The 20,311-nt window shown below is 38.9% G+C and overlaps 2 protein-coding genes across 2 annotated transcripts in view; both read right to left on the bottom strand.

The window, feature by feature from the left end:
• Positions 1-203: 203 nt before the first annotated feature.
• LOC134002295 (uncharacterized) lies at positions 204-15,495 on the bottom strand. Its single transcript, XM_062441631.1, has 10 exons — positions 15,451-15,495; positions 8,240-14,894; positions 8,041-8,143; positions 6,934-6,985; positions 6,735-6,843; positions 5,490-5,621; positions 4,718-4,807; positions 3,287-3,430; positions 3,006-3,190; positions 204-1,808 (listed from the first exon to the last, which is right to left on the bottom strand). Exons 2-10 carry the CDS (start codon positions 14,891-14,893, stop codon positions 1,640-1,642), a joined length of 7,638 nt encoding a protein of 2,545 aa, XP_062297615.1. The 5' UTR covers position 14,894; positions 15,451-15,495; the 3' UTR covers positions 204-1,639.
• Positions 15,496-18,226: 2,731 nt separating this feature from the next.
• Positions 18,227-20,311, bottom strand: part of vps41 (VPS41 subunit of HOPS complex) — a 31,267-nt gene continuing 29,182 nt past the window's right edge. The window contains exons 25-28 of the mRNA XM_062441370.1: positions 19,736-19,835; positions 18,896-18,940; positions 18,715-18,794; positions 18,227-18,578 (exon numbers count right to left, since the gene is read on the bottom strand). Of these exons, the coding sequence (XP_062297354.1) occupies positions 18,498-18,578; positions 18,715-18,794; positions 18,896-18,940; positions 19,736-19,835 (306 nt within the window). The 3' untranslated portion in view covers positions 18,227-18,497. The remainder of the gene's footprint in view (positions 18,579-18,714; positions 18,795-18,895; positions 18,941-19,735; positions 19,836-20,311) is intronic.

Raw genomic sequence — 20,311 nt, 5'->3', positions numbered from 1 at the left:
TAATTACTCTCATATCAAATGTAATGCCTTAATTCATACATTTCCAGACATTTTTAAAACCTTGAATATCAAAAACTAAATTTAAGACTTTTTAAGGATCCTTAGGGGCCCTGAAGACTGAAGGCTCAGTACAAAAATGACCTTTTATGGAGTAATAAAAATATAGATATCACACACTCACCTCCAAAAAAAAGAAGAGCAGGCATGTTTTAAAACGTTTATTATTTAAATAAATATTTACATAACAGCTTCGTATAAATCAAATTTCTTTTTTTCTTTCACGACACGTCGTTCTAAAAGTAACTTGCTTTTTAATAAGGAAAATAAGGGATGTGTTACAATGAAACTGTAAATCTGTGTGGTGACAGGCAGACGTTCATCTCAACCCCTCGTCATCATTGATCACTGAGCAAAAAAATGTCCTGTTTGCACTGATAATAAGCTGACATCTGGATGATATGCTCCATCACTTTAAACCATTTAACCTTAAGTCCTTGCACATCTCTTATTATAGATTTTTGTTATAGTATGCATAAATCTACATGATCATTTGATATACAGTTTAATTCATTGTTACTAAGGAATAGGAGGATGACACTCTACACTAACTCAATAAAAAGCCGTACGCTTGCTTAGCAGAACGTACGACTAGAGAGAAAAAAACAAAACATTTTTAAGTCACACATTATTCATTCAGGCACAAACAAAGCAATAAACAGCCTTGGTGAAATTAAAAAGACATCTCTCATACAGTATCGGCTACAATGCCCTGCTAAATGGTGTACAGTATATGGCTCAGCTTTTGAAAACGCAACAATTTCAGGCAAAGGTGATCTAAGAAATATTAGAGCACACAAAGTAATGCCCGAGCTACAGTTCTAACCCCACATCTCTTCGTTCAGATTGTGACGCGTGTTGAAATGAGACCCTCTGATTAAATCACCTTTGTTTTGTTTTTTTTGCTTTTTAAAAGATGATTGAGATGTCACGATTAAAAAAAACAAAAACACGACGTTAAAATCAAAAGGGGACAAACGTGGAAAACTGATCCACTCGATGTAAATTGTGCAGTTGTGATCTTTAACATAATCGATGACAGCATCATTGTTAACTTTAAAGAACATGTTAAAAAATAAAAAAAATTCAATTTAATACATCATGTATGTTAAAAAATATTACATAATGGGGACAAAACTAGAAAATAACCATTTAATTTAATTTAATAACTTGATTTTATGATTTCAGAGATTAAAAAACAAAACAATAAAATGCACTTTGTTTTCTATTGCTGTCAGATCATGCATGTATACTTCTAATAAATCCAAATTGTTTACTTAAAAAGGTATAAAGAAAATATTATAATTTTTTTTTTTTTTGCAAAATACTATGCAGGGAAGGATTAAAGGGTGAATTAATAATATTTTCCAACAACAGTTTGTTGTTTTCATCCTGAGATTTGAACCCATGTGTGTCCTCTCCAAGGAGAAATTTACAGTTTATTTGTTTTTTGTTTTGTTTTAAATGGTTTTGCATGTAAAGAGTCAGCGTCAGACACGGTTAAGTGAGGGCAGGTCCCGTTGGTCAGTGAGCGTCTCGGTTAAAAATCCACCGTTACCTTTTTTTTGCTGAAGGTATTTTATCATACTGCGTCTGTTTTCGGATGCGTGGAGCGCGTTCCGCTCACAAAGTTATAAACCAAAAACTGAGAAGTGCCAAAGTAATGTGTGGCGAAGAGCTTCCCGTCGGGAGTGGGGTCGGAGAAAGCGATCTCGTCTTTGCTCAGGTATGAACCGTATATGAAGTTGTTCCTGTGGAGAAAAAACAACAGAATAAGAATCAATCAATCAATCTTTATTTACAACATTACACTTATCCCCCTGTGCTTGACTCCCTACTCTGGCTTTTGCATTAATTAAAAACTTTATTACTCACTTTTAAGGCGTTACACCGTCTTGCTCCGAGTTACCTTTCCAATTTTTTTGGAAGTTGTATGTCCCCTCTCGATTCTTAAGATCTGCAGATGAAGCCCTGCTGGTCACTCCGAGGTCACAGTTGGTGACAAAGGGTGATTGAGCCTTTCCTGTCAGAGGCCTGAAACTCTGGGACTCACTTCCCCTCTGAACTCAGACATAATAAATCTTCTTAAAACCTTTTTTTCTTTGTGAAAGTTTTTGGAAAGTGAACTGAATTGATCTTATTCTTTACTGTTTTACTTCTGTGTGTTTTATTATTTTATACATCATGTACTATTACTTCTGTGCTCCTTCTGTGGCTTCATTCCTTCTGTAAAGCACTTTGTAACATTGTTAAGATAAGTGCTACATAAATAAAGTTTATTATTATTGATGCACGTCTACATCGAACTCTTTAATTTAATCCTTACATAATGTTCAGGGGCAAATTTGACCTGTTTTTACATCCGAGAGCTGTAAAAACACTCTTTTGAATTTTTCTTTTAGCCTGAAATGTGATGACTTTACCTAATGTGACCCATTATATACAAAGAAGGAAATATTTCACCTTTTTAAAAATCATTTTTATAGCGTGTCTGCTCCATATTTATCTTAAAAATTCAAATATCATCATTCAACATGTGTTCATTCTTCACATTTAATATTATTTGTTGAAATTGGACCATAATATAATGTTTTTTTAATACAGTTTTTCCACATAAAAGTTTTTAAAAATAAACTTTCTCTGCTTACTGAAAGCTTCATTAAGGATTAATCATGTTTATTTATGACTGATGAGGTCTTTATGAATGACTTATGGTTCAGAAGTTTGGTATAAAGACTAATTATGAGGAAATACTGTGACGGGTCAGAATATGAACAGTATGTGGGGGTTAAAAGAGACCCAATATTCCCCTCTGAGCAGCACCTAACTCTCCTTTAACCGGAAGAAACCTCAAGCAGAACCAGACTCGAAGTAAAGAAGTGTTACTTATGTCCACATTACACTACCCTCAAGTCCAATATCAAAACCCTGGCGGTGTGAGGACTGACCTGAGGCACTCCAGCAGGCGCGAGGCGATGCCCTGACGTCTCATCATGTTGACCACCCAGATGCGGCTGATGCCACAGATGGCCGGCTCCGGCGTGGTGGAGCAGCACCAAGCTCTCTGCCGTTCAAACATCACCTTCTCTCTCTCCGAACCCTCCGGTACCGGCTCCTCGATCACCCTGTACCCCTGTGATGAGCAGACAGACACACACGGACAAGCCTCAGTATATCACGTGGGATAAAATATAAACTAATTAGACACTATCGGTGGGTCGAATCTCACCTCCTGAATGTGCTCCGCTATGAGGCATCCACCAACTTTCTTGTCATTGGAGATGAAGAGGAAGGTTTTGGTCTGAGAGGGACACTTGGTCTCCACCTGCTGGAAGCCGAGGTCATTGTCCACCATCTCTCTGATCTCCTCCACCTGAGGGACAGCAAGGTTATATTACAGTCAAGAGAGAGGCCACAAATATAGAAATACAACTAAGGGAGATGAATTCAGATATTTAAATGCTGAACTGCTCTTCATGCTGGCAGATAAACCTTTTGCCTGTTTGACATGAGACAGTTTGAATGATGTAATCTGCTGATACTGCAGAATTACCGATATTGTAAACACAGGTTCGTTTGTTTTGTAGGTGAGTTTTTAGATATTACAAGGCACTTTTCCTGGCACTTACTGCACACTGAGTATTGTATTACTATTTATTACATACTTACAACTTTTGGGTACTTTTAGTTTTTCCCATTTGATAGTTAAAGATGTGTTTCTAATGTGATGTTACGTGTGGCTGTCTTAAGGCAAGGCAAGGCAGCTTTATTTATATATATGGCAACTCAATGTGCTTTACATAAAACAAACATTTAACAGTAAGAATTGGAAATAAAAAACATAAAAACATGCAATTTGAGAAATAAAAATGAAACCGAATAATAGTGAAAACATAGAAATTCAAATGTTTTTTTGTTTTTTTTCCGACCACACGGACAACCACCTATCAACACTATCTCTTCCATAATACCGTATCATGTACTCTACCAGATGGCCGTCTGGCTCTCTGGACTTCCTGTATTTCCCCTGATTAGCTAATCTTTCTCTTTAGACGTAGTCGTCACTACGAATCCTGGATCTGTTTCTTCGGCACAATCAAAGATAAAAGCCGCTGTACTGTACGGTACCTTTAAGGAGTCAAAAGACTTTTAATACCTTATCTTCCCCCTAAACATGACACTACAGAATAGACAGGTCCAGTGGTATGTCTCAGTGGTACTATCTATCTATCTATCTATCTATCTATCTATCTATCTATCTATCTATCTATCTATCTATCTATCTATCTATCTATCCATCTATCCATCTATCTATCTATCTATCTATCTATCTGGTGTCATTTTAGTAGGAAACATATCATTAAAGTATCATCTCTTATGTGTTAAGTTCTTATTCTGCATCTTATTGGCTTCAGCTTGATTACTAATAGTGTCATCCTGCAAGTAAAAGGCTCTAAAACAGTTTGTATAAAACATATTTACAACATAAAACACTTGATTTCTTTCTGCAGTAAAAATGCTGTAAAATGCAAGCACTCACTCCCTCGTTTAAATAGTATAACCGTTTCTATTCAAGACGTTTTTCTGAAATTAACGACTCCTCCAAACCTGAAGTAACCCCCTTCCATTAAAAGGCTAATTCCCTGTAAACATACTGCACCTTTTTCAGGGCATATTTGGGATCATCTGGCAGGACAAGAATGATCTTGCCGTCTGGATATTCCCCCAAGATTCGCTCTTTTTTCCATCCCTGAAAAAGAAAAAAAAAGTTTTTATTTACATAAGAAAACCACATTTTCCTGCCATGATGACACACCAATGTTTCTCCTTTTCTATATACAGTAACTACCTGCATTTTAAGGTTTGTAAATATGCATAGTACATGTATTTAATACTACTTTTAAAGCTACCAGTTCTTTATTCACATGGTTTTATATAACCTGTCCAATTGCTGTTATCATCAGTTAAATTTGACACTTTAAAATGACTGAATTCTGCAAGTGAATTGTTGTATTTAACATAACGAAGTAAAACCAATGTAATACAGAGTTACAGTCCTATATGTCATAACAGAAGTTAGCAGGAATTATGATTTATTCAGACAGATTAACTCATATTATTGACCCACTGTGGCATCCTGCAATGCATTTTTCTAACGGTGTAAGAGACTGAAACAAATGTATGAAAATGTGCTACACAGCCGATACTGACGAGAAATCTCAGTTATTTGCCACACACATAATTTCCTGTAAATGGTTCAGATTACCTTCTTACTCTAAATATAGATTTCCAGACACTCTTGCTCACACATATCAAAGCCGATGTTCTCATGTGTCTAAATGTACTAAACTGAAGCTCAAATAAACCGAACACTACTGAATAATCTGATGAGTCAATACTGTAAAAAAACAAGACATAAAACCTCCTCTCACCACATATTTGACGGCGCTGATGAACTGGTTGTGGAAGAGTAAATGTTGGGACTCGTCTTCAGGGTTGGCGGCGGAGTAGAGCATCCCACACACGCTGCAGGCCACCGCTCCGAAATGCTTCTGTCCTGCATCCTGTGAGACAAAAGAAACAGCAAATATAAACACATACATAGTGATGTTTTTTTTTGTGTCCATGTGGTTTAGTTAAATTTAAAGGGGTTAAAATGTGAAAATAAACGTATGAATAACTTGCACACATCCTTTTTTTTGTGGACTCAGCATCAAATTTCTGCTTCTAATCCATTTTGAGAGAATATATTAGAGGATTATGGTAAAAATGTCTAAGTGGTGTAACCATAAAAACTTGCTTTAAAAACACAATTCTCAATAAAACACCATATCAACTAGTTTGGCATGATCTTACATTATAACTTCTTATATTAAATAAAGGTAATGGAATACAATTGTTCTAAATATTACATTTAATCTGGTAACCATGGAGATCAGGAAACATTTACATTGTTTTAAATGAAGTAATTATTAGTATAAGTCCACTTAAATACACTGTAGGTGGATAAAATATGTAATATTTATCATTCTACTGTGGTTACTTCTTTTTCTTCCTTTTCTTCCTCTTCCTACTTCTTGTTCTCTTTCCTTCTTTCTCTATTTCTTTCCTTCTTTCACTCTCTTTCTTTCTTTCTTTCCTTCCTCTATTTCTTTCCTTCTTTCTCTCTTTCTTTCCTTCTTTCTCTCTTTCTTTCTTTCCTTCTTTCTCTCTTTCTTTCCTTTTTCTCTCTTTCTTTCTTTCTTTCCTTCCTCTATTTCTTTCCTTCTTTCTCTCTTTCTTTCCTCCTTTCTATCTTTCTTTCCTTCTTTCTCTTATTTCTTTCCTTGTTTCTATCTTTCTTTCTATCTTTCCTTCTTGGTGGATAAAATATTTAATATTTATCATTCTTTTGTGGTTACACCATTTGACATTTTCAGGAGCATTCAGTCTTACTTTTGGTTAAAAAAAATGATGCAAATTTCATTTCAAATGATATAAAACCAACAAAAATACAAAAATGAACATTTTAACAAGCTCGATGCTGCTTTTAAGAAACATTTTAAAGATGTTTTTGAATTGCTCATGTTGCCAACTCTTAGTTCTCACTGACCCATATACACATAAATACTTCTAATACAGTATCACTTGCTATCAGTGTGATGCAGAGGAGAATTTAAATGAACTAAATCACTTACAATAATAGTCTGACTGCCATCTTTGTCCGCCTCTCTTAGTTTCTTGACTTCTTTTTGCAGACTCGCGTCAGAAAGAGGAGTCCCTCCGTCTCGTGGGTTCGCTGCTCCGCTGCGATACAAAACAAACATCGGATTACTACAGCTTTCTGTTTCTGTTTCTAAGAGGTCGAAACATTTCAAATAAGAAAAAACTTCTCACTCTTGTTGAGGCTTGTCCGTCGTCTTCTCAGCTTTCTCGACTGTTTCTGTCCCTAGAGAGAGATCGACATCAGTGATAGTAAGAAAATGTGAGATTCTTCTACAGCGGGAAAATATCTAGTACGCGCATCAGGTGAAAGGGCTGAATAATAAAACTTAACATAAACTCTATTTTATAAAACATTAGCAACAGAAACAACTAATTATAATTTAGCAGCTATAGTTTTTCAGCTTTAATTGTGCTGTCCTGTAACAAATGTAAAAAATAATATAATAATAAACTTTATATTTATTTTTTATGTTATTTTATTTTATAATTTTTTATCTTAAATTTATTTTTTAGATTATTTTATTTTATTACTCTTTAGATTATTTTATTAAATTATTTATTTATATTTATAAAACACCTTTCATACAAGGGATGTAGCTCAAAGTGCTTTAAAAATAAATAATAATAAAAATAAAACTACAATAAAACAGCAAATAAAGAAAAAAACAAATAAAATAAAATTTAACAAATTGACATTAAATAAGTAAAAATAAGGACGGTAAAATGACACTAATTAAAAGCCAGATTAAATAAAAATGTTTAGGTAGTTTTATATTATTTTGGAGCATAATTACAGAAAGCTGCACTTCCTATTTTCGTGTGTTATAATTACGTATATTTAAAAACTCTGCAGTAGATGATCTGAGAGCTTGTGACAGTCTGCAATGTAGGCTGCTCCCCAAAACCCATTTAGAGCTTTAAAAACAAGTCAAAAGAAGCTTAAAATCTTCTATAAAAGATAGTGGGAGCCAATGAAGTGCAGCTAAAACCGGAGTAAATATGCTCACTCTAACTTATTTCTATCTACAGCGACTATCAAACTAGTTAGATTTATCAAAGGAACATATCATATCATATTGAATATTATGACCATTTATGTTAAAAGTGCCTTTCAGACATAGTGAGATGTTGTTTTTCCTCCAATTTAACACAACAAACATTAATAACAGCTTAGGAAATATGACAATAAACATTAAAAGACATCTTAAGGATTGAGTTTGTTTTCTCGTATTTAGTGACGTGACAAACAAATCAGATTAAACTCAAATAAATACAAACCTGCGGGCTTTCTGTCGCTCTGCTGCGTGCCGTCAGACGCTTTAGAGCTCTCTTTGGAGGGAAGGGAAGATGAAGGAGCTGATGAAAGTAAACCGGTTGTATCCTAAAAAGAAAAGAGAGAGAGAGAGAAAAGGTATAAGTAACATCTGTATTCATCAATGCTGTTGGTGACGTACACCGAGGGATAATTTAGAGTTACCTTGTATTTTCTGTCTTGTGATGATGGAGGATTTGGGGTTTTCTGAGGTATTGAAGCAGCAGCAGCAGCAGCGGGCTTTGTCTCAGATGTTTTAGCTGCTGTTGAACCAGTAGGAGTCTTTAACTGGGGTGAAGAAGAAGAAGAAGAAGAAGCAGCAGCAGGTTTGGACTGACCTGCAGCTGAAGAAGCAGGTTTGGACTGAGGTGTCGTTAAAACCGGAGACTTCAGCAGAGGTCTAGCTGAAGGTGCGACAGGTTTTGATGAGGCTGCAGCTGAAGCCTTCGATTGGGGTGTGACGGCGGGATTTGAGGAGCCGGCGGGCCTTGACTGAGGCGCGGTTGAAATGGCGAGCTTCGACTGACCTGAGATCTGCCCAGCGACGGGGGTCTGAGCTTTGAGTTTTGCCTGGTGGGCGAGCTGTGATGAAACTGCGGGTCTGGCAGGTGAAAGGAGCGTTGGTCTGGACTGAGCTGTGGGTCTGGACTGAAGGTTGGGGCGCATAGGTCTAGGCTGAAGAGTGGGCTTTGCCGGAGGGTCATCATCTAGTTCAAAATCATCAAAGGAGTACTTGGGCCTCGGTCTGTATGGCTTATACTCGATCTTCGTCTTTTGGGCATTGAGTCCGTTGGGCATGGGAGGGGGAACTGCTGGGAGGCCTCTCCTGGCTGATGATCTGGTCACTTTTGGGGAAGGACCAGGAGGAGGGGTCTCTTTAGGAGTCTGAGCCTTACTTTGCCTTGTAGTTTTAGGGGTTTCAGCTTTAGGTGGTGCGGTTTTAGAGATTTCAGTTTTGCTAGCTTCGGTTTTGGAGGTTTCTGGTTTAGGGGGTTCGGGTTTACTCGCTTCAGGTTTAGGAGACTCAACTTTAGGAGCTTCGGCTTTGGGTGTTGCAGGTTTGCTACTGGAGGAAGGGCTTGGGAGAGGTGTTTTAGATTGAGATGGGCTGGCGGCAGGTGAAGGATCCGTCATTGCGGTATTAACTGAAACCGGAGAGGGTGAGAACAGCGACGGTTGCCATTCCATATCCGAAAACATCTGATTCGCTTGGTCGGACTTCATCTTCTTCACTCGAGCCCAAGACATTTTCTCTCTCTGCAGTTCGACCTGTCTCAGTCGTTGATATCGAGTCAGCTTCTTCTTCTCGTGGACTTTGAGGGGCACTGAAACCTGCGTGATGAAGAAACGCCTCTTTTGGGGCTCCGGGGCACGTTTGGCTTCGGCTGGAGCGGCCGTCGTTGAGGGGGGCTGGGCCGGTGCTGCTGCTGCTGCTGGTGGTGGTGGCAGTGGTGCCTCTTCGGTTGGTGTCACCGAAGCAGAGCACGCTTCTGGTCCAGCGGGAGTCGCAACATCACCGGTCTCTACTACAGGTGTGGTAACAGGTGGGCTTTCTTTCTTACTGGCTTCGGCTTTTGCTGCCACTGCTGCGGCTGCGGCTGCCGCTGCTTGTTTCTCTTCTTCTATCCTCTTCAGCAGCATGCTATCTGTGGCGATGTCCTCGGCGATTTCCTGGCACAAGGCTAAGAGGTTCAGCTGTTGTCTGTTCGCTGTTCTCTTTGAGGCTGCGGCCTTTTGTTCAGCCAGAGCTGCCAGACGTGCTTTAGTCCTTGCCTGCGTATTCATTTCTTGTTTCTTGGGTTTTTGTTGCTCCTGTCCCTTTTTATCATCCTCAGTCTTCTCGGCTGTGTTGTTTTGCTTCACGGAGGTCCCACAAGTGTCTTTATCTTTATTTTTCTCATTAACCATTTCCTCTGGCTTTTTAAGAGCGGCGGCTTCAGGTGTTTCCTGAGGCTTTTCTATTATTGTAATGTCACCGTCTTCCTCGTTCTCTTCCTCTACTACTATCTCACGGCCGAGCTCTATATCCTCCAGGATTTGCACTTCATGCAGATCCAAATTACCATCCACGTTCTCTGTCAGCAGATTGTTACAGTCTTCATTTGAGCCTTGAGTGTGACAGTCTGTGGTGTTAACATCCATCATTTCAGACGATGCTGGTTGCTGGTCTTGGTCAGAATTATTAGTAACTTGAACACTTTCTTCTTCTTCTTGTTTTTCAAGTGGAGTAGTTGCAGTTTCTATCTCGACCCCAGTGTCCTCATCCTCACCTGAGTTCGTCACCGTAGCGTCTTTGATCTCACCGGTTGTTTGACAATGCTGCACTTCTGCCTCAGGGTGAAAGCTTTGTGGGGAACCATTCAAAACCCTTTGATTTTCTGCATCACCCACCAACGCGCTGTCTGGATTCACCTGCTCTGAAAGCGAGTCCGACAAACCCGATTCAGCCGCAGCTTGAGTGACGATATCAAAGGGAATCTCACTCTCCGGGACCGGTTGTAAGATCACATACTCCTCAGATGTACTATCTGGGATCTCGACTGCAGCGATGGCTGTAGTCGTTGTCACTGTGACATCTGCAACCTCCTGGCGTCCGGCGTCCTCACGCATCTGTTCAGAAGACTCTGGAAAGCCATTCCTTTGAGTTTTTTCTGTTGCATCTTCTGACCGGCCATCTGGCACGCTGATATCATCGCTAGAGCTGATCACTGCGACTTGTTTCACGTCCACTGTTGCGCTTCTCTGCTCCGACTGTGCAGAGGCCGAACGCTCTGGTACACAGATGGCTTGGACCTCGTTTTCAATCACCGCCTGGCTGTCTGACACATGCATTTCTTCTCTAACCGTTTCCAGTTGTAGGTTGCAAACTCCTCTGTTTTCTTCATTAGCAGACGAGGCCTCTGTGTGCTGGATGTCAAGTAATGACACGCCAGCATGTTTCTCCAACGGTGCACAAACCTCCCCGTCTTCAGCGCTGCTTTCTGGACTACTAATGGGCTCGTAGACTATCTGGTTTTCATGAAGCCGATTAACCGCCTTGCTCTGCTCTTCCGCATCTTGAACGGCGATATCGGCCGCGTCCGGTTGGCTGCAAACAAAAACCACCACTTCATTTCTTCCAGTTCCTTCTCCTTGTCCTTCGGTGTTACTGACGGTTTCGTCGGACATATCAGCGGAAGCGATCGCAGCCTCTTCTTTGACCTCCTCGTTAATTGCTCGCCTTTCCTCTTCTATTGATCCACTTATTACGTCCATATCCTCAACACCAGGGTCTGCTTCTGGCTTGTTTTCTTCTTCTTTATCTTCTGAATTTAATGTTGAAAGAGGTTGCTGGATTTCATTAGACAAGGCTTCTTCTGTCTTATAATTATTATTTTGTTGTTTTACTGTCTCCCCTGGTGTTGCAGTAGTCTCCATATTTATTTGAACACATTCATTGACTTCATCTTCCTTACTTTTACAGCTCATTTGCTCTTTTTGAGTGTCTGCGGTGAGTTCACTGACCTCTTGGCTTCCCCCGATTCGCATTTCAAGATTAGAAATATCCTGCTGGGTTGCTGCTGGTGCTTGCAAATTCATTTCTATTTGATTTACAGCAGCAGTGATATCCTCTTCCTTGCTTTCCTTACTCTCAGTGCTCGCCATGATTAAGCCTTTTTCAGCGTCTGTGGTGGATCCTCTGACCTCCTGACCTTTCTGGCTTTGCATGTTCAGTGAAGATGTCGGATTAGAGATCATCTCATCCGCCGCTGTTGTTTGGATATCAATTTCTACTTGACTCTCCTTGTTTTCATTACACTCATTTGTGGGAATAATTAGACCCTCTTGAACTTCAGATAAGTCTGCTGCAGGTTCACTGAGTTCTCGGCTCTCCTGGCTTTGTGTTTCCGTTCTCTGTGCTTCTGAATTGTACTGATTCTCCGGCGTAGTCAAACATTTATCGCTCATTTTGTCTTCCTCTTCTATATTTTGGGAGTTTTTGACAGCAACCTCTGAAGATATGTGTCCAGTTTTTATAGAAATCTCCTCTGATGTCTCTGGTGTTGATGTAGTCTGCATTTGAGTCTCTGATACAGACGCACATCCAAAATCCACCTTTCCCATATTTTGAACCCCAGGTGGTATGACTGTGTTGTGTTCACTGACTCCTTGAATCTGCTGGCTTTGCATTGCTGTCGGTGCAATGATAGAAATCTCCTCAGTTTTCGTCTGCGTGTCCGAGTCTATTTGGCTTCCCTGACTTTGCATTTCCTGTGACGGGGCTGGATTAGAGGTCTCTGATGTCTGTGACGTCTGCAAGTCAATTTCACTTTGACTCTCTGCTGCAGCCACAGATTCAAAGCTGTTTACATTTTCTCTAATTGAAGAAGCGTCCACTTTCTGATCTTCATGAAATTCAGTGCAAACATCTGTGGTAGGTTCACTGACACCCTGGATATTCTGACTTTGTGTTTCTGTCGTAGGGAGCGAATTAGATGTAGTCTGCATTTTCAAATTGATTTGACTCTCCGATGCAGACGCACATTCAAAGTTCACATTTTCCATGTTTTGGGATTTTTCAGTCATAAGATTTTCGCGAAGCTCAGGTTGTACGTCCGTGTTGTGTTCACTGACTTCCTGGGTCTGCTGGTTTGGCATTTCAGCTGTCGGTGCAATGATAGAAATCTCCTCAGTTCTTGTCTGCATGTCCGATTCAAAGCTGTTTGTATTTTCTGTAATTGTAGAAGTGCCGACCGTCTGATCCTCATGAGATTCAGCACATGCATCTGTGGTAGGTTCACTGACTTCATGGATATTCTGACTCTGCGTTTTCTCTGTAGGCCCAGTTTCAGAGTTAGAAATCTCCTCTATTTGATTCTCAGGAGCTGCGACACATTCAGAGGGAATCCTGCCTTCATCTTCGCTCCTCTTAAAATGTACAGTCGCTGAATCAGACATGTCTGAGGTGGATTTACTCACATCAATGCTGGTGTTTGTTGCCGTGAGTGTCTGCATCTCCATTTTATTTTGACTTTCAGGTCCACTAGCAGAGTCAAAGTTCATCTTATCTTCATTTTCCATAATTGTAGACTTTACAACCATGTCCTCGTCGTGAAAGCCTCTTGATATGTCTGTGGTAGATTCACTGACCTCTCGATTCCTCTGTCCTTGTATTTCCAGGGAAGAGGCAGGATTAAAAGGCGCTGATGCTGTTGAAGCCTGAATATGTGCTGCGGTGCATTCAAAGTTCGTCTCTTCTTTTCCCAAACTTGTAGAATTTGCAACACCACCTTTAACATCAACAGGTGTGTCTGTAGTGTCATTACATTTTCCTGTCTCCTGGTTTTCACTTTGCTCATTCGGTGCAGGGTCAGCTCTGTCCTCAGATGTTGTTTTACTCGTTTCAGTACAGCTGTCAGTTGTCTTGGCTTTAACCTCCAGAGCGTCGTGACTCAGCTGTACTTCAACAAAAGACTCTGGACCAGCTGCGGACTGAGCGGACAGGAATTCAGCTCCTTTTCTTTCGCTTTCTTCGAGCTGTTCTTCTGACTTTTTAACTATTTTGTTCACGCCGTCACATGAATTTGTAATTGCGTCTGGCACTTGGTTAGATTTTGATTCCTCCTTGAAAGTTACTTGAATTTTGACGCTGAGGTCTGTCTGGCTTTTTGGATTATGATTTTCCATCAGCATCTCCTCTGGTGTGGAGTTTGCTTCGTTTGACGGCACTCGAGCTTCTACACCTGCTTCAGTCTCTCCTTTCACTTCATGCTCACTTTCCTCAGTTTCATATTTTACATCAGAACCAGACACTGTGGGCTCTTTTGTGTCAGTTTCACAGCTCAGATCTGACTGACTTTCAGGTCCACAAACAGAGTCTACTTTTTCGTCTGTCCTGTCTTCACTTTCGCAGCACTGCTTCGCCTCTCCGCTGCTAGAATATGTTGTTTTCACTGAAGACAGTAGCGTTTCGTTATCTAAACCCTTCTGGCTTTTGATGGACTCTGCAACATCTTTGTTTTCATTTATTTCTATACTAGACTCTGCCCCACTGAAAGAGTCTAATACCTGTGTAGATGAAGTCTTATCTATAAGATTTTGGCTTTCTAAATGTTTTAATTGTCCACTTTCTTCGGCTAAAGCTTCTTTTGACTCTGAATTTTCTTGTCTCTGAGCTTCAGTGTCAGGCTCTGCAGGTTTTTTGTCCTCATTCTGAACAGTCTCATCCAAGTTTTGACCATCTAGCAAATCTGTGAATCTACCATAATTGTGGTCCATCTGTACCGGGTCCGAGGGCGTAGGTGATAACTCTTGGCACGTCTCCTGTGGATCCGTACACGTCTCTTCAGCCTGGCGCTTAACTCGGACTCGGTTTGAATATTGTCTAATGCAGCGCGCTTTGTCTCCGTCATCCCTCTCTCTAAAGAGGTCAGTCTTACTACCGTCACTACTTAAATCCTCGTCGGACTCTGTGGAGGCTGTCCGCTTCATGGGAGCTTTGCAGAGAGCTTTCATCGAGGGAGCTTCTCCGCAGGAGGCACTTGTGGCTTTCAGGAGCTTGGCTTTTTTGACAGGTGGCTCTGAAATGGTTTTGCTGGAATCCTTTGGAGGGGAAGTCTGTATGGATGACTTGGCTGGTTTGTTTTCCCCTTCTGCTGAGGCAGACGGTTTCTTCTTGGTCCGAGGGGCTGCTGTCGTTTCTTGCATATTTCCTGTTTTATGGGGCTTATTGTTGGTAGCCGGTGCAGTTTTTGGCTGCAGTGCCTCCGCGTCCTCGTCCAACTTCCTCATCTTGGGCTGAGAATCATGAGGGGATGATCCTCTCTTTGAGGCCGGCATGCTGTAAATAACAAAAAATAATGGACAAAGTTAAAAACACACATGCAACTTAATTAAAATAATTAATAAAACTAGGTCATAAGTGCAGTTTCTCCTTTTTTTAGTTGACAGATAAAATGTGATATGCATAAAATATAAGTAAAATCAAGCTTACTACTATAAAAGTATTGACTATAATCCTTTTTTTATAGCAGCCTTAATAACAGTGACTAACCTGGTTTCCTCTAAAAAGCAACAAGGCAGGCTAACAGTGCACGTAAACATTGATAAATCACGTTTAAAACTGCAGCCACACCACGTCTAATCACTTTGAATCTGTATCATTATCGATTATCGTATCTGTTTATCGGACTTGACTGCAGATTGTTGTCAGTATTAGCAGTCAGAAATGGTGAGGTAGCTCGCTGATATGGGAGCTAACAGGCTAGCTGCAGCCAACTCGCAACAAATGAAGTGAAAACAACGAGACGTCAAAGCTTTTACAGAGTTATAGTCTTCACCATATTAGTGTCAGCGAGAAGGTAAAAAGGTAAGATACAGACGTCAATAAAACTCACTTTGATGTTTTCTTTTTTTCCCCCAACAACAGCTGTTTTTTTCTTTTTTTTCTCCTCTCTCTCTCCCTGTGAATAAAAATTAACTGTACTTCCGGAAGGGGAAACAGCGGATGTGATGTAATGTAGTAGCGCCTACAGGCCACACTTTTTTTGGCATACCCGTATTCGGTAATGGCCCCGCCCCCTACCTCTGCTTCTGATTGGTTGATATTTCAGGTCATGGAGGTCAGGCCAATCAGAGGCGGAGGAGGGCGGGTCTTATCGGAATGCGGGTGGTAAGAAAATAATAAGGCCCACTCGCACAAACTAACAGTCTGAATAAAATGAGGAAGTTTGTTTTCACAGATTTCACACAGCTAATATATATATATATATTTTTTAATTTAGAAAAATATATTAATTGAAGTTGTAAATCTTATTATAGCTGCTCTGAAACTGTCTTGTTTTGGCCCGTTTATAAGACTCTTATAATAATAATAACAATAATGTGTATCTATACTAGCAACCATATTGATGACATTTTTATGTTTTTTTGGAAATGTATACCCTTGGATTATCAGATTAGCAGCTATATATTATAAATATTTCAGTTTTATTGGCTAAATTTCATATTCATAAATGCAAAATGTGAGGTCAAACAGTACACTGATTTAAATCAATCTTCCTCTAATGCAAAGGCTGTAAAACACTATGTATGCCTGTTTTTTTTTTATATTATTTTGGAAATATATGTTCTTGGAATACCAAATGATAAGTCTTAATTTAAATTAGCAGCTATACATTATACATATTTCAATTTTATTGGCTAAGTTGCATGTTCATAAAAGCAAATTTGACATAAAAAGCAGAAATTTTCACAAATCAGGTCAAACAGTACACTGATTTAATTAAATTTTCCTCTAATGCAAAGGCTGTAAAACACTATGTATACCTGTATTTTTTCTTATTATATGAATGAAAAAAAGATGGATGTTTGATATTCTGTATGTGATCATTTTGGGTAGAAGGAAATTGTAGCTGTTTTTTAATGTCAATAAAGATAAAGTGTGTAATAAAAGTGGTACATACATTGATATATTATGAATAATTATTTTCTGTATTCCATGATTATGTTGTCCTTTATTGTTATTATAATGTACTTATTGTATTTAGATATTACTTATCATGATCTTATGTGTTAAATATTATTTATTATTTCTTTATTTGACATATTACTTACATTTTATTAATTATTATTATTTATGTTTTGCACAGCAACACTTTGGACAATAATGCACATCTTTATATAAATGATGAATGTTTGTATGTTCATTAAAAATCAATCTGCATTGTAGTTTTATGAGGGTTATAACTTTATTTACTTGTCAGGGAAGCACAACACACATATAATACATTAAACTGACTGACTTCTGCACACACTGTCAAACTTTAATATGATATGGGCTGAATTTCTATTTTGTTGCTTTTACTTTTTATGTTTCAGGGAACGTTTTGAGTCAGTTATGATATAAATACATTTGCATTTACTGTATATTTAATGTATTTTCAACTATATATACAGTTTATACTTATTCAAATGAAGTGAACAGTGGTTTCAGATTTTGCATATTAAAGGGAATATGTAGTAAAGATTCACTATATTTCTTTAATTTATTCCACTTTATTTCCCTCACTTATCTCACTCCCCTCACTTATCTCACTGCCTTTTCTTCTCCTTTCATTCTCACTAATTGGCTCTTCAGTTCACCCTTTGACATCCCCTAATTGACCTGATTGAGTTCACTCGAGCCTCATTTAAAGACAGCGCTGCCTCTCATTTGTTCTCTTTCACCTTCACATGGGTCGGCAGACCTGGTAAGAGGTTTTATCTTCTTTAGTTTGCACTTCATCCTGTGTATATTTAGCTTAATTGAAAACTTCCTTAAGCTTTTTAAAGACATGGGGATAATTTAATTTGTGTTAATTTAATCTTGTATCTTTTACTTTCAGACTTTGAGACCCATGTGTGTCTTTTCATCCCTTTTTTCATTCACTGCAGCACCAATAAAATCCTGATTATTGAAATAAGTGAAGTCAAGCCTTCCTTTGCTGATGCTTGTGATGATATTCAACCTCCTACTTTACACAATGCAAAAGCTTAACTTTCGTGTCGTCCTCTCGGGTCAAATTGACCCCGTCTGTTTTGACTGTTCCTTCTTTCCTCTCTTCCTTCCTCCCTCCCTCCCTCCATCCCCCTTTCTTCCTTCCTTCTTTCCTCCCTCCCTCCTACCTTCTTCCCTTCCTTTTTTCCTCTGTCCTTCTTTCCTTCCTTCCTCTTTTCCTTTCTCCCTCCCCCCCTCCTTCCTTCTTTCCTCCCTCCATCCTTCTTTCCTTTCCTTCCTTCCTCCTTCCTTTTCTTCCTTTTTCCTCCCTCCCTCCCTTCCTTCCTTCCTCCCTCCTTTCCTTCCTTTCTCCCTCGTTTCCATCCTTCCTCCTCCTTTCCTTCCTTGACTTGAGGACAACAGGAGGGTTAAACCAGTAAATGTGATGTCATTTTCTTTCACTTTGGCTTCATTATATAAATATTACACTGCATGTGTCTTTACATTTCTACAAAACAAATAAAATCTTTTAATAAAAGAAGTTGTTGGTACATTACTTTTTTATGTCATATTTAAACTGAGCTTGTTTAAATAGCTTTAAGCCGACTCTTAAATCAAATTAAACTAACTTAGATTCACTTCGACTGAGTTATGGAGACATTCGTACAAACCAACAACAGTTTTTTGGTGAAGTTTTTATTTTTCAGACGTTGCACATTTCAACATTTCATCAACAAAATCACATTAGTGGCAAAGCAGAACAAGCAACACTTTACAGTTGTTGGAGGTAAATATACAGAGACAATCCGATATAAATGTTTTGCATTTTTGTACAGTTCAGTGACTGAGGGGGGAAAGTGATATTCATCGATCAGTGCACTGACAGTCGCGGGGGGGGGAGAGGGAGGAGGAGGAGGGGAAGCAACAGGGGAAAAGGATAAAAGCATCAATAATAAATGCTGCAAGTTACTTTTTCATCTCCAGTATTCCACTTCCTGGCCCGCGCTTCTTCGCACTGCAGATGTTGCAAAACTGCACGCCAGGAATCTGAGCGTAGGGATAAAAAAGTTGCAGGATTATCAAGAGAGTCATGTTTAGTAGATACGATAATGAAACTTAATCGTGCATAAAAGGAAATGATTAGATTTATTGTGTAAACTGTGACTCGAGAGAAGCTTCTTACTGTTCCGGCGGACGGTAGACATTCTTTATGAAACATGTGTCTGCAGTGAAACACGACCACGCTGAAGGCTTTGGCCATATCTGAAACACAAGCACGAAGCACGAAGTATGAGTATAAGCAGCGAACGCCTCTCAAATGCAAAAAAAAACAATGTTTGGATATAACTGCACATGTGACCCACCTGATGGTAATATAGTAGCATGACAGGATTCACAAATGTTCTCCTCTGAAAAGAAAAATAAGATATGATTAGATACTGATAACAGCAGTACAGTGGAGAAAAGTAGCAGAGTAAGGGTGAAAGTGATAAGTTACATATAATTAAATACTACATACAGTAAACAATCTGTGTAAATAAATCTGCAATATATATAAATGTGTAATATGCAGAAGCTCCTGAGATTATATACATGTGTGCAAATGTTCCTGGTATTTACACAGTAAGGAGTTCGTCTTATAGTAATAATAATAATAATAATGATGATAATAATAATGTATCATCAATGTATTAAGTACAGCACCTTTCACAAAGTGCTTCACCAGAATAAAAAACATAAAAACATACAAACAGTAAAACAATAAAAGGCAATAAAAACATAAAATCAATGAGGTGGAAGCATGAAAAGCAATAAAATATCAAGATAATAATAATAATAATAATGATGGCTGTGTCGGGAAATCAGACACTCCCTTATTCACTCATTCACTACCTCCTAATTTGACGGTACTAATGTTTCATAGTGGAGATATTTACACACTCAGCATTCAGACACTCAAATATAATGGTGGAAGGTAAATGTAGAGCACTATATAATAAAACGGGAGTGATTTTGGACATAACACCTCATCTTAAAGCTTCTTCTCTTCTATCTAACGTTCAAAGTGAAACAAGTTAAGTAAACTTTTGTACTGTATATAAGGGTTAGGGTTAGAATAAAATAACAGTCTGATGGTACATTTTTCCCTATTAACCTGCTTCTGATGTGAACCCCCCCCCCCCCCTCCCTAAAATCACACCCACCATCGACTCTGACTCCTCTCATCTGCGTTCGGTGCATCTTCTGAAGCAGAGACAGCGAGTCGGCCACCAGGATCTTCTTACATCCCTCCCTCAGCAGAATCTGACGGGGGCAAGGAAACAAAAGATGGTTAGTAACCATAGTAACCGGCTCATTTATTGAGATAATTGATATAAGTGGGAAAAATGTCCCAATCCAGATATTTTTCCTCCTGAATTTTAGTTGAGTTAAGTTATGGAACAGCTTTTCCTACCAGAGAAAAAAAACTGTTCATCTTTAAAAAAGTTATAAAAGATGTTTAAAGGAACATTTAACGGCTGTATTGTAACTATTTTTCCTCAATGTGTTTTATTTTTTTAACTCATAGTTTCCATGTATAATGAACAGATGCTGAGGCCAATGAACCCCTCACAGACACACTTACACTTATTTTACTGTTGTTATTACATATTTATATATATATATGTTGTAATTAATTGGTTTGTTATCACTTTTATGCATTCATATTATTTTCTATAGTATTATAGAAGACCATTAGGGTTTTTCTGCCTCTCCCTGCACTGCATATTATTGTCATT

The sequence above is a fragment of the Scomber scombrus genome, chromosome 20 (assembly GCF_963691925.1).
Source record: "Scomber scombrus chromosome 20, fScoSco1.1, whole genome shotgun sequence".
Classification (NCBI taxonomy): Eukaryota; Metazoa; Chordata; class Actinopteri; order Scombriformes; family Scombridae; genus Scomber; species Scomber scombrus.
The sequence above is the reverse complement of the archived record's forward strand: the minus strand, read 5'-3'. Positions and strand labels throughout refer to the sequence as shown.

Coding starts and splice junctions, on each gene's coding strand:
- LOC134002295 (XM_062441631.1), bottom strand. CDS start 14,893: ATGCCGGCCTCAAAGAGAGGATCATCCCCTCATGATTCTCAGCCCAAG. Junction 6,844..6,933: donor ACGGACAAGCCTCAACAAGA/GTGAGAAGTTTT, acceptor TTTGTATCGCAG/CGGAGCAGCGAACCCACGAG. Junction 1,809..3,005: donor CGCCTGCTGGAGTGCCTCAG/GTCAGTCCTCAC, acceptor TTTTCTCCACAG/GAACAACTTCATATACGGTT.